Below are 14,798 nucleotides of genomic sequence, written 5' to 3'. Positions count from 1 at the left end.
TACTCAAGGAGGGATGTGACGTCAACAGAAAGCAACAAAATAGCCGGCATTTTTAAAACTCAGCAGACGAGGGTTAGCTCGTTCATATAGCTTCCGCCGCCATGTAAAAAAAACTCACTAAATGGCCCGTGAAAAAAATTTTTTTTCCAGCGGATATCTTAGTTACAACATGATTGAGCTAGCAAAGCAGTTTTGTGTTGCTATGTGTGGTATTTATTCAGTTATGGGAAATCACGATGTCTAGAAAGCATCAGTAGTGGCTGCAGCTGACAGGGACAGCTCACAACAGCATCTGTTAAAAGCCTCCCGTTGTCGGATACGACATGAAACTACTCCAGTTAGCTCAACCGCTATCGGCTAACAGCTAACAACGTCCCTACGTCACCCCGGTCAAAATGGTCGCGCAACGATTACGTCACATCCAGAGCCCATAACTTTACAGGAACCTTCCTCATACTCCGCTCTCTCAGTGGAGACACGGCGGTTGAGAGAGCCGAGCGAGAGGACGTTCCTGTAGTAGTTCCTGCCCCCCAAATAGTACCAGGAACTTCCTCAGTGGAAACGGGCCTATCCATTCTGTGTCACCCATGGGACACAGCAACAGCTACAGAGTTCTCTTTATGCATCAGTGGTGAGGAGAGGAGTCGAGCTGCTAGAGGAGCAGAGGAAAGGAGCTGCTACTGGAGCTGGTATGTACAAGCAGAAAGTGAGTGGGGGACAAATTGAAATTGCGGTCAGCTAGAGATGAATATACCACCAACTGGACTGGAGGGTAGAGTAAGTAAGGAGCATACGCAGTCAGTACATTGACTATGTCTACAGTCCATGAGGACACAAATGTTGGGCTGTGCAAGGATGTGGGCCCAGTGGTTCATCTGGACCCTTGCTGAAACAGACAGTGACAACTTGTACGTCATAGGGACCAAAGCAGGTTAATGACGAAAAGACTGAGATCATGGATACAAGTAGCCAAAATGAGTTTCCTCTGTGGGGTGTCTGGGCTCAGCCGCAGAGATAGGGTGAGGAGCTTGGACATCTGGAGGGAGTTCGGAGAAGCGTTGCTGGGGAAAGGGACGTCTGGAATACTTTGCTCAGCCTGCTGCCCCCGTGACCCAGCTTCAGATAAGCTTTGGATGGATGGATGGATGGATTTGATGGGATCAAAACGGACCCTTGCAGACATATGAACGTGGACCAGCTGACAGACTGACGTTACTATCCCTAGAGCCGTGCTTTAAGCATGGCTGAAAATGAATATCAGCAGGTGCATTGATATTGGAAGTTTACAACTCAGATTTTGATATGTTCCTCAAAAATCCATCATCTGATCTGGTTCCAACTACTATTAATAATTCTGGCACATAAAGTGGAGGTTCTGTCTCAGTGTCACAGGATGAGAGTCTAGAATATCAGTACAACATATTAGCTTTCAACAGCTTTAGAAGTATTCAGTTTTAAATATCTAACCTTTGGTGTACTCGCATTATCCTTTGCCACTCCCTTATCAATGAAGAAAACTTGACCAATGGGAGGGCTAATGACTGTCTCTGTCCGATCTCCTTCTGTTTCTCTCCTCCTTTAATTTAGCCTCCTGGTGGTCTCACCCCCTGCTATCCTCTCCCCTGCTATCCTCTCCATACTTTAGCACACTTAGCTGTGTGGTATTTGGCAGCGATTACTTTTAAGAGTCTAAATCTGTTCGTGTATCTGCGGAGGAAGCCACTCGGTCATTTGAGCCACATTGTGTAATTACAGCTGAGACTATTTTAATGGCTGTTTATCCACACGGCTGCAGTTATTGCAGGGAAATTGGGGTCAATTACATGATCCTCCAAATACGAGGGCACTTCAATCCGCCGCGCAGCTCCCAAACTCCAAGACCCCTTCGACTCATTTACACTTAAATGGCACACACATTTAGGGCAATATATTTTCACATATACATATATGTGCAGTGAATATATTAAGACACTCAGTCATATATGAATTCAAGCTCATGCACACAAACACTGAGGGGTCTGCAGCAGTCTGCAGAGGCAGGTTATTATCGACGTGTGGTGTTTGTTTTAATTGCTCCTGTCCCAGCATTAACTCTGTATGTGTTTTGATTCTGCCGTACAGTCACACATTAGGGGATGGTGTGTGTGTGTGTGTGTCAGAGTGTGTGTGGGGAGAATTTGAGTTGAATTAATTATGGTTTGTGTATCGCTGAAATTAAGACATCACTTTTGGTTAAAATCTAACCCTTTTTAAAAAATATTTAAATGTAACTTTGCCCCAAATCTCGCTGAGTTGTATATTTTTATCTTGCCAATGTAACTATTCCATTAAAGTAACAGCCCCTAATTATAGTCGAGGGTATGTCTACTTTGCTCAAGTGTGTGTTTTCTGCCACCAGAGTCTATTTGCATGTATAACATTAGCTGCCACGTACTGTTAATTAGTATTACAGTGGTTGTATGGCACAATGGGACAACACATTGCTGCAGCCTGGACTGCTGGAGCGTCTGCATGAGTCAGTCACAAACACTGGAAAGTGAGACAGGGTGGGGCGAGAGGCTTTAAAAACTCATGACGTGAAAAGCCGAGCAAGTAGTCACGAGTCAAGCCTCAGCAACACCGACTGGAAGAACAGGATGAAATTAGCATTAAGCTGGTATGTTGTGCCTCAGAACTTTCTGCCTATACTTTTGACTCTTCTCATTCCCCATATTTCTAAATAAACAGCAGGCATTAAATGTCTCCTAAAGAAGTGTATTCCTATCAGGGAGGAAAGTGTCTGAAAGAGGGATTTAGACCATCACGTGACGATGAAACTCTCCAGTGAAACCCAGACAAATGGAATTCTTTCATGGGTGTAGCAGCTATTTAAAAGATTTCTTGGAGAAAGTTAGTTCATTTTCCAGATGGCTCACTCACTCTTATGAAATTGCTGTATTTTATAGTCTTTACACTGAAAGTAAAAGAACACGCTCAATCTCATATCTTCCTTTCACTTGATCCCATCAGCATGCTCATCATCAGACCTCATGCTTAGAAGAAAATAATTATAATCTTTATGCTTATAGCACCTTCAAAAACACAGTTACAATGTGTTTTACAATGAAGCTAACATTTAAAACAAAAGGTGAATAAACCAGCTAAAATGTCACTAAACTAAAATCAGGATGATAAATGAAAATCAGTAAGATAGTAATAAAATAGACAGACAGCTCAGATGAAATCAGGATGTGTTTTCTGATAGAAGTACATTTTTAGGAGACTGAAACAAAGACTATGACTCACACAGCCTTATGTCCTTAGGCAGGTCGTTCCACAGCCTCGGGGGCCTGATTTAAAAAAGCTCTGTCCCCTTTAGTCTTCAGTCTGGACTCTGGAAGAGACAAAAGACCTCTGCCGCAGGATCTCAAACTATGCAAAGGTTCATCAGGGATTAAAAGGTCTAAATGTGATCTGGAGCCAGGCCAGAAACTTCAGAACTAAATGAATACTTATCAGTGCACTAGTCCTTTTGCAACATGCATACTTCATATTTCTATAGCTTAATGTGTCTTGAAATGCATCATGGAGCCAAAGCTGCTGTGTCACATTCTAAGAAATGTTATGACCGTTTACAATAAGAGACCCCATAGAAATATAACTGAAATAGCGATGTATTGCTGCGGTCATAAAAACAACTTCACCAAACAGTTTTCTTGTTATTTGTTTCTGTCTAATTAACTGCTAAAAGAGCCCACACCATCTGCCCTGTGCTGCAGATTTGTGATGCTGTGTGTTCACATCGTGCTGCTCTGCAACATCCAGACAATAAAATGATTTCCCGAAGAAGTGTTTTATTTGTTTAGCTGTCTTCGTCATGCGTCACTGTGATTGGTTCAGCTGTTTCAGTGTAATGAGATGCAGGATGTGACTGGCTGAGAGTGTATTTATAAGTCACCACACCCAATGAATCTGTGGTAACTTTCACCTAGCACTTTTGCATTTTCTCTGCTGAACCAGAGAATCAGGTGCTTGAAGACTCTCACACAGTCCGTGAGCCTAAGACCTGTGGCTTTGCACTTATTGTTGCACTTAAATGTTTAAAAAAGAGTCTACAGCCTGGACATCGTCCTACACCAGGAGGAAGCCAGGGCCCTCTGCACCAGCGCGAGGTCTGACAATCACTCTGAGGTTTTCATCCCGGTACCTAACAGCAGTCAGGGTACTGTTGGCTATGACATGGAGGTCTGTGCGACCCTTCAAGGATCTGCTTCCCCAGACCATCACTTGATGTCCCAGGCAGCATAACGTTCACCACGGCGTCTCCAGACTCTTTCACGTCTGCCACATGTGCTCAGAGTGAACCTGCTCTCATCTGTGAAGAGAACAGGGCGCCAGGGTGGACCTGCCAATACTGGTGTTCTCGGGAGAACGCCGATCGAGCTGCACGGTGCTGGGCTGTGAGCACAGGTCCCACTAGAGGACGTGGGGCCCTCATGCCTCCCTCATGTAGACTGTTTCTGACAGTGTGGTCAGAAACATGCACACCAGTATCCTGCTGGAGGTCATCTTGTAGGGCTCTGGCAGTGCTCCTCCTGTTCTTCCTCACACAAAGGAGCAGATAGCGGTCCTTCTGCTGGGCTGATGCCCTTCTACGGCCCTGTCCAGCTCTCCTCGTGTAATGGGCTGGGAGACACAGCAAACCCTCTCATCCTGGAGGAGCTGGACCACCTGTGCAACCTGACTGGGCTGCAGGTACGGCCTCATGCTACCAGTGCCAAGAACACTAGCAGAAGACCAAACTAGAGAAGAATCAGTGAGGAAGGATAAGGAGAGAGCAACTGTCTGTGGACACCACATGTAAAACCATTCCCTTTTTGGGGGTTGTCTTGCTTTTGCCTCTCCATTGCACCTGTTGTCACTTTGATTTGCACCTTGGTGTTATATTGTGACCATTAAGTGTTCCCTTAATGTTTTTTGAGCAGTGTAAATGAAGAGTTAAGGGGTCATCACAGTGGTCACAAAGTCAGCAGCACTCATACCCTCTATGTGCATCACATTTCAGAGCAGTTAATCCAGTCGTTGTCGTAACATTTCACTACACACCAGGCAGTAGCAATATCTAGAAATCTTTCCACCCCTCTAGTAACAAGTCCTAGTGAACCACTTTTTCGTACCATGAAATCCTGAGATTAACAAATTCCAGCTCAATTTTACAGACGAAAGAAAAAGGATCATAAAGTATAAAAGACTGTGCAGGATCTGCCATTGCTTTGTGAAAATAGACTTGATAGTGTGGGAAAAAGGTCAGTAAGTTGTAATACTCTGCCTGAAAATGTATTTCTTTGCTCTTGCTAGACTTTAATAATTCAGTTTGAGATTCTTATTTCATTAGCTTTTTGAACCCAGGTGGATGGATAACCATGATAGAAAATCTGGTTTTAATCCAGCTGCTTTTTTCAGTGGAATCCTCAGTGGTTTGTCAAAATCCCTCTCAGTTTGAAGAGCAGACATTTGGGAAGTCTTCACAGGTGCTTGATGTGAGATAGCAGCTAACGAGGGTTTTCTTATCATGTCCTGTAAAGAAGTTTAAACACGTTTATAATCCACATGTATTTAAAAGGACCGTGTCCACACACACTAAGAAATCAAGGTAAAAGAATGGACCTAAAAGGGCACAAATGTTTTGTCCTTCCTGTTGTACCCTAACAGGGTACAAACACTGTACCTTTGGGTGTTGGCGCATTTCTGCACGGTTTTGTCTGTGCCTCTGAAAGAATATTTCTGCACTTTGCATGTCAAAAATGCTCTGTTATATCATTTTTCATTCACCCATGGCTCCACTTCTGCCAGTGTGCCAACAGAAAAAACATTCCCCAAAGGGTGTCGTGTCTTGTCATGTCATTACCTTATTTATACAGTCTGTAGTCACCAGTGTTGGGCAGTAACACGTTATTAGTAACGCATTACAGTAATGCCGTTAGTTTTGGCAGAAACTAATACTCTAACACGTTAGTTTTTAAATTCAGTAACTCAGTTACTGTTACCAAATGGTGCGTTACTCCGTTATTTTTGTCCAGGTTTTAAAACGGCGTGCAGCATGCAGTATTCCTTCATAAGTTCCCTTTAACTAAAACATTTTAGCCCTAAACAATAAAAGATAGTCAAGACAGATAGAGGTATATGAACAGTTCTTACCAGACCATCTTAATTAAACACGTCTCTCGCCATCTCTGAAGTCACTGTCGACCTGCTGGCCTCACCACAGTGCAGTAACGTTACATTAAGCTGTAGCGCTTCTGCAGATTTTTAGTCCCAGTAATGTTATATCCAGTGACGTGATATCTGTTATCCTGAGGACACTTTTGTTGTGGACAGACAGTGTCTGCGGTGTGCGACAGACTTGACATCATCATGTAGCTCTTCAAATGTTCTCTTTAGCTCATTTTTCATATTTGTATCCAAGTAAAACATGTAAAATGTTTAGCTGCCTGACAGCGAGTGACTCCACTGTAGAAGATGGTTGCATGTTTCCTATACCGTGCAATTGCTTTGTCAAGTTGTAGTCTAACAGTCCCTTGGTTAAAGTCCATCCGCTGTCTCTTAGGCGATGTAGCTACGAGCCAATACAGTCAGGAAATGTTTTGGGCTGCAGGGCGGAGTTTCCCAAAACATCAATAAACATTGTCTTCTTTGTGGCTTAGAAAAACTACACTGCAAAAAAGAAAAGCACGTAGTGCCCTGTAGCGTCCCCACTCATTAGCATTACTTAGACTACAGCATTACTTTTTGGTTTAAGTAACAGAATTACTAACTGAGTTACTTTTTAATGAAGTAACTAGTAATGGTAACTAGTTACTATTTTTCAGTTACTAGCACAACACTGGTAGATATAGACACATATAGACTACATCATAGAATGATGCCGGTGATCAGCTCAGATGGGTCATACCATACTGTGTGTTATCATGTTCAGTTTGTTCCCGTTAAAACACTGTGGGCAACATCTGCAACATTCCCTGTTCTGCTTCTGCGTCCTAAGTCTGCCTGAAAGCAGCAGGGATAAGGAGCTGACCTCCGGTCTGTTCTTTCCTCATCCCAGTGATCGGCACATCTGGGTGATGTTAGTATATTTGGATGTGTTTCCATTCACATCTCCTATAACCAGTGCTTAATTTGAGCCGGAACGTACTGGAACACATACCAGGATCTTTTCAGAAAAGGCCCTGGTGCGTTCCGGAACTAATTTGCATGGGTCTAGAACTTTTCACATCTAAAAACTACATACAGTATTGGCTGATGTCACTAGTGTTGCAGGGTGGAGTCGAGGAGTCGTGGAGTTGAACGGGGGTCACAGACAGGAATACGGCGGTCAAATAGCCTACAGCGGCTCCGCGGCGCAAGATAATGGCTTACCAGCGACAGAGAAGCCCGGCTCCAGGTCCAGTAGCCTAATTTCCTCTTTCGTTGGCGTCATGACTGCCCAGTAGTACCTGGACAGCCGAGCCGTGGCGGCACACAGGTATGTGACGTGTCAGAGGAGAAACGAGCCGTTCACATTTCTCTCTTTGTGGCAGGTAACGGTCCACAAACCTCACCGCACTTTAGGGACTGTTCTTTACTTATGAAGGGACTGTTCTTTACTTGTCAGGGGAGGAGGGTGGCTGGTTGATTTTTATTTTATTTATTTATTTTATTTTGATCCCCCCTATGTTAATCACTTACTGATGCTGTTTTTGAAGTATGAATAAGTCAATAAGTAATTTATTCCATTGAAATATCACTGATGTATTATTGAAAAGTGATTTATCTTTTTATAAATGACAAAAGGCACATCTGCCTCATTTTTGCTGTGGTATCATGATACTACTCAGAACCGTGATACTTTCACTGGTATCGTACCGTGGGTCCCAATTTTGGTACCTTGACAACACTAGATGTCACAACCATTTCATTCGGAGTTGCGCAGTGAGGCGGCTCGGGTGCCGCTTAAAAAAGTGTTCCTCCACTTTTGGGAGTGGGGGAACGCTGCTCTCTCAGAGGCCCAAAGTGTTCCCCTACTTCTAATTTTACAAATTAAGCACTGCCTGTAACTGCAGAGCAACACCGTCACACAGTCCTGTTCTTAGGCATTACTCTCTCTGTGGTGCAGCTGTAGCTGACCGGCACACCAGAAACCGGCAGATGCGTCTTCCAGTTCCAGTGTATTAATTTGTGCTTGCCATCGCACACCATTCTGTTAGTTGTGCTAACCTTAATATTTGTTTATTGTGTTTCATATCATAGGCCCACGCATCCTCTGCCTGACCCTCCCTGTGTCCAAGGCTATTCATTTATTTTAAATAGTCTAGGCTATTTAATCGTTCTTTATCTTTGTTTTTTGTTGTTGGGGGGTTTTTTTGTGGGGGTTTTTTTTTTTCATTTTAATCCAAAGGTGTAACCACTGTATGAACACATGAATGTTTCAGACCTGCAGCACTGGATTTGAAATGAACTGTAATAAACTGGAGCTTCTGTGAAACAACACGAGCCTCATCCATTTAACATCAACATCAGTTCCTCTGAGGTCATTTTGGTGAAAGTAGTGTCATAAGTAACTTATTACTCTACACACAGAGTAATATTGTAAAGTAACTTATCATTTTCAAATGAAGGTAACTAGTAATATGTAATAAATTATAGTTTGAAAGTCACTGAGGCATACAAACACAAGGCAGTAATTCTAGTTATATTCTTAAAATATTTTCATTGCCATAACCAGCATGTGTTATATGTGATATTACAATGTTCTGTTCCACTAATCTGCAAAAACATGTTTGCAGATATTTGACAATCAAGTGATTTTGATGTCTCAGTGGAGTGGGTAAAACATGTCTCTGTTTAAATCAGGACCAAACACATCAGGCCTTTATTAGCAGCAGTAGAAGAAGTGGCAATTAGATCAACAGATTTAAAAGCTGCTTCAATCAATATTGTTTTATTAACAATTAATAAAATGGCTATTTGTAATGTGAGAGGAGTCGCTGGTGGTAATGAACCCAGAGAGAATTATTCTGCATGTTGGATCTTTACTATGTGGTTATTTTTACTGCTCTCATCAGGCTTGTTTCCAGCCGCAGCAGGCAGCGGAAAATCTGTGATAAACCCACTGAGCAGTACCTGCCCAGCACTGAATGGCAGGCAGATAAAGTTAGCGACTAGCTGGTGAATAGTGAAGGACTTACAGTAGCAGCTGAAGAGCCAGATATTTCCCAGAGGAGTTGGCATAGATAAAAAAAAAGAGACATGTCCAGAAACAGGACTCCAAATGAATGCTAATGTTTGTCTGTCTGCTGGATGGGTAGATAAGCCGCTGTTTGCTAACACGTTCGCCATGTCAGCTCGATAAGGTGATAATGTGTCATGTTTACAGCTCGCTGTGCTGCCCCCAAGTGTAAAAATCAATGTAAGGAGATTTTACCCATCAAGTTCAGCACAGGCTGTTTCTTTGTGTTAGTGAATGAAGACGTCTTGTTAAACAGTCACAAAGTAACTGCTGTTGACGCCTTTTAGATTATGATTCAATTCAATTCACTTTTATATATTATAAAACCCGGTATCACAAATCACAGTTTGCCTCAGAGGGCTTTACAGCATACGACATTCCTCTGTCCTTGGATGCTCACGGCAGATTAAAAAAACACCCCTGAACAGCCCTTTAACGGGAGAAGAATGGCGGCAAATAGGACACTAAGAATGACTTTCACCTGGAGGGAAGGAGGAGTGTTTTAATGCAGCGTGACAGACTTAAATTAGTCATCTGAAATTCACATACACAAGCATGTCTTCCACCCCAACTTTTACCTCTCCTGTTCTCCTCTCAGGCCCACCTTCCGTTACTTCACCTGGCATACGTGCGTGTTGGGCATCGTGGGTTGTGCCGTCATGATGTTCCTGATCAACGCCATCTACGCCTCGGCCAGCATCGCCTTCATGCTGCTGCTGCTTCTGCTGATTCACTACCTCAGTCCCACCTCCAGCTGGGGCTACATCAGCCAGGCTCTCATTTTCCACCAGGTCTGACACTCACACACACACACACACACACACACAGTCACACACTCTCAATACTGCCTTGTCATTATGAGAGCAACTAAAATCTCATCCCCATAGCTTTACAAGAGCCTGTACTTCTGCCAAGCAATCGTTCTATCCGGTTTATGGAGACACACAGACACACACACACACACACACACACACACACACACACACACACACACACACACACAGACTGATCTCTGCTGCCTCTCCCTCAGCCAAGCACTTTGCATTTAGCAGACAAACACACTCACACATACACACAACACTGCCTTGTCATTCTTACAGCAGCTATCTATCACATTTATATCAGGTCTACCAGACACACACGCATACACATCAGCATCTTTCCCCTCAGCAAAGCTCTCTACATTTATTACACACACACACACATACTCACAAACATACACACTCACAGAGCTTTACATCATCCAGCTCTCCATGTCCTCTATCTGGCGTGCCTGTTGCTCTCAAGGAGAGGGGCCACTGTTGCCAGGAGGGCCCGCTGCCGACGGGAATCATTGCCAAAGCTGCGGGCAGGGGTTATGGGCAGGGAGAGTGAGGGTGGCTGGGTCTGCCAGCAGCTTGTCAGGAGGCAGAACATTATTACAACCACTTAACTTATTGAGCTTTTCCTCCTCGTCCTCCGTTCCCTCCTTCCCCTTTTCTGTTCTCTTTATCTCCTCCTCCTTCTCTCAGCCCGAGACAGCAGCCGGGAGCAGGGGCGGGTATGAGGGTGGCCAATCTGCCAACTCATGCCAACCTATCAGACTAAGAAGGTGACATGTATTCAGTTTAGTAGGCTAGTATCGTGGATGGATTACTTAACAAGCCTACCAGGTGCAGGCACTGGGCCCCCGTTAACATTTGTTAAAAAGTCAATCAAAAGAAAAAAGACACAAAACAAGCACAAAGAGACTCACATTAAGAATAAAATGACCACAAATACAAACAAAACAACCTTAAAGAGACAGAAACAGACCACAAACAGATGCATATTGGCTACAAAGGCACCTCAAACAACCACAAGAGATGCAATAAGAGAAAAAGGGACACAAACAGCAACAAATGCAAAACTACAAAGACACACAGAACAACCTCAAATACACCCAGATGAAGTAGACCATGAAGAGAAAAAATAAGAACACAAAGTAACACAAAACGACCACAAAGAGACATGAAATGACTACAAAGAGACACAAAACAACCACAAGATGTAAAATGACCACAGAGACATAAAATACCATAAAGAGACACAAAACAACCACAAAGAGACGCAAAACAACCACAAAGAGACACAAAACAATCACAAAGAGATGCAAAAAAACCACAAAGAGACACAAAATGACCACAAAGAGATGCAAAACAACCACAAAGAGACTCAAAACAACCCCAACGAGAAGCAAAATGACCACAAAACGACCACGAGAAGCAAAATGACCACAGAGACACAAAACAACCACAAAGACACACGAAACGACCTTAAAGAGACGCAAAACAACCACAACGATAAGCAAAATGACCACAAAGAGACACAAAACAACCACAAAGAGACACAAAACAACCACAAAGAGACACAAAACGACCACAAAAAGATGCAAAACAACCACAAAGAGACTCAAAACAACCCCAACGAGAAGCAAAATGACCACAAAGAGACACAAAACGACCACAAAGAGACATAAAACAACCATAAAGAGACACAAAACAACCACAAAGAGACACAAAACAACCACAAAGAGAAGCAAAATGACCACAAAGAGACACAAAACAACCACAAAGAGACATAAAACAACTATAAAGAGACACAGAACAACCACAAAGAGAGGCAAAATGACCACAAAGAGACATACAATGACCACAAAGAGACACAAAACAACCACAGAGACACAAAACAACCACAAAGAGACACAAAACAACCACAAAGAGACATAAAAATACCACAAAGAGAGGCAAAACAACCACAAAGAGACATAAAAATACCACAAAGAGAGGCAAAACAACCACAAAGAGACACAAAACAACCACAAAGAGAAGCAAAATGACCACAAAGAGACACAAAACATTCACAAAGAGAGGCAAAATGACCACAAAGAGACATAAAACAACCACAGAGACACAAAACAACCACAGAGACACAAAACAACCACAAAGAGACACAAAACAACCACAAAGAGACATAAAAATACCACAAAGAGAGGCAAAACAACCACAAAGAGACATAAAAATACCACAAAGAGAGGCAAAACAACCACAAAGAGACACAAAACAACCACAAAGAGAAGCAAAATGACCACAAAGAGACACAAAACATTCACAAAGAGAGGCAAAATGACCACAAAGAGACATAAAACAACCACAGAGACACAAAACAACCACAGAGACATTAAACAACCACAGAGACACAAAACAACCACAAAGAGACACAAAACAACCACAGAGACATAAAACAGCCACAAAGAGACACAAAACAACCACAAAGATACACAAAACAACCACAGAGACATAAAACAACCACAGAGACACAAAACAACCACAAAGAGACACAAAACAACCACAGAGACACAAAACAACCACAAAGGGACACAAAACGACCACAGAGACATAAAACAACCACAAAGAGACACAAAACAACCACAGAGACACAAAACAACCACAAAGAGAGGCACAAAACTACCACAAAGAGACACAAAACAACCACAAAGAGACACAAAACAACCACAAAGAGAGGCATAAAACTACCACAAAGAGAGGCATAAAACTACCACAAAGAGACACAAAACAACCACAGAGAGAGGCATAAAACTACCACAAAGAGACACAAAATGACCACAAAGAGAGGCATAAAACTACCACAAAGAGACACAAAACAACCACAAAGAGACACAAAACGACCACAAAGAGAGACACAAAACTACCACAAAATTGTTTTGCTTTATGTCTCTTTCAGTCTGGCTTTCCTGCTCCTATGCAGGAGGGTTGGGGGCCTCTTACTGTTCCCAGGGGCCCACTGTGTCATCATCTCTCTGAGGCTGAGTTCCAAATAGCAGCTATTTATTGATATTACTTCATATTGGAATATTTAAAGCTGTTCTTTTGACATTTATTAATTACTCTAACTAAACACTGTAACTATTTATAATGTTGCTGTAGTTACTGCCAATGTGCAAATGTGCCTCCTGTCTTTAAAACTGTGCCCCAGAGTGACCCCCCCCCCTCTCGAAAGTTTCCAAACTGGCCCCTGGCAGAGAGCCCAGTCTGATTTATACGATTACACTAATAGGCCCAGGAGGAAGGGCCAAGTGTGTGCATGTACATATCTCATACATGGACTCGTCTTCCATTCCTGCAGCCTTCAGCAGGAGCCAATGTGGCAGGGCGCCAACTGGGTGACATTGAAGCAGGGATAGGAGACAACAGCCCGCAACAAAAAACACAGCGGGAGATAACAGGCAGCTGACAACAGTGTTTAGGAGAGAAAGAGAACCAAGAAAAAGACAAACAGAGGCAAGAGACGCTGATGGTATCGCGGGACGGGAAGATAGAGGCAGAATATAAGCAGGAAGAGGGGATGAGTGATTGAGAAACTAAGTGATGGATGAGACTGAAGCGACAGAGAAATGATGATAGCCTGATGGATGACAAGACAGGGGGAAATGGAGAGATAAAGAGAGACAGATGATTAGATGAGTGGAGGCAGTTGGACTTCGCCTCTGGGGCCTCGTCTATTTTTTTTTGTTTTTACGGCAATTACCGGACGGGAGCATGAAAACAGTTATGGTGATTATGATGGTAATAATGTTGGAAACGGTTGCATCTTCATCGTTGATTGATGGCTGTATAGACACACACAGCTTCAGGACCTTGAGCTAAACTTGTACTGCTAAGGCAGTCATTATCGGTCCAATTTCTCTGCCTCTTTTCAGGCTAAATCCCCAAGTGGAGCTGCAACACAAGAGGAGTGTCGTTCTTTCATTTCTCCTACAATTTCATATCATTACCTCAAGTCTATTAAACACACCCTCAGAGTGTTTTCAATTGAAAGTAATTTTAAAGTATTTTTAGTCATTCTCAAAGGACGTGCTTCCATTTAAGGGGTGTTTCTCGCCGCCAAAAAAAGGCCTGCTGCTTTAATTGGCCTGTACTTTAGACTCCACTTCCTCCGTCCATCTGCTCTAAATGTAATGTGATTGGTTGACTGCAGTAAGGTTCCCTTTCTTCACATCACATCCCCCCTGTGTCCGTGTCAGAGACTTTCTCCCCCACTTTCCTGTAACAATAAAACAGTGTTACTCACTCTTCTAAATAACCCTTGATTGATAAAGCAATGAAAAGACATGATTAACTAGGGCTGCCCCCCAGTAGTCGACTAAACGTTAGTCAAACAGAGAGGTCATTACTTGGCAAGATTTCAATGTGAAACTCTGTTAGGAGCTGCGCCTTGTCAGAATAAATCCAAAACTATATGACTGAACCATGTGTGATTTGAAGGGACAGACACAGGAAGTGTCCACGCTCAGCAGTCAACAGGAGTCAGGTTACAAACCAATCATGGCCGACAGATCTTTCCCTTCTTCTGTAAATATTCAGTCTGATAAATATGGAAAAGTTGATCATGTTCGTGCAGGGCTACCCAGAGCTTTACATCTCTCCCACGGACGATAGGCCTACACACTTTTATACAGCTCCTGGAAGAAGATCAGCTCTGCACTCAGGATTTCAGGTAAACAGGCTATGATACG

General features: G+C 43.0%; 1 protein-coding gene across 1 annotated transcript in view; it reads left to right on the top strand.

Annotated features, from left to right (window-relative positions):
* LOC117260209 (zgc:153039) overlaps positions 1-14,798 on the top strand; it is a 115,030-nt gene that overhangs the window by 82,791 nt on the left and 17,441 nt on the right. Inside the window, exon 10 of the mRNA XM_033632140.2 lies at positions 9,843-10,035. Within this exon, the coding sequence (XP_033488031.1) occupies positions 9,843-10,035 (193 nt within the window). The remainder of the gene's footprint in view (positions 1-9,842; positions 10,036-14,798) is intronic.

The sequence above is a fragment of the Epinephelus lanceolatus genome, chromosome 4, assembly GCF_041903045.1.
Source record: "Epinephelus lanceolatus isolate andai-2023 chromosome 4, ASM4190304v1, whole genome shotgun sequence".
Classification (NCBI taxonomy): domain Eukaryota; kingdom Metazoa; phylum Chordata; class Actinopteri; order Perciformes; family Serranidae; genus Epinephelus; species Epinephelus lanceolatus.
Note: the sequence above shows the minus strand (reverse complement) of the source record. Positions and strands in the feature narration are given on the sequence as shown.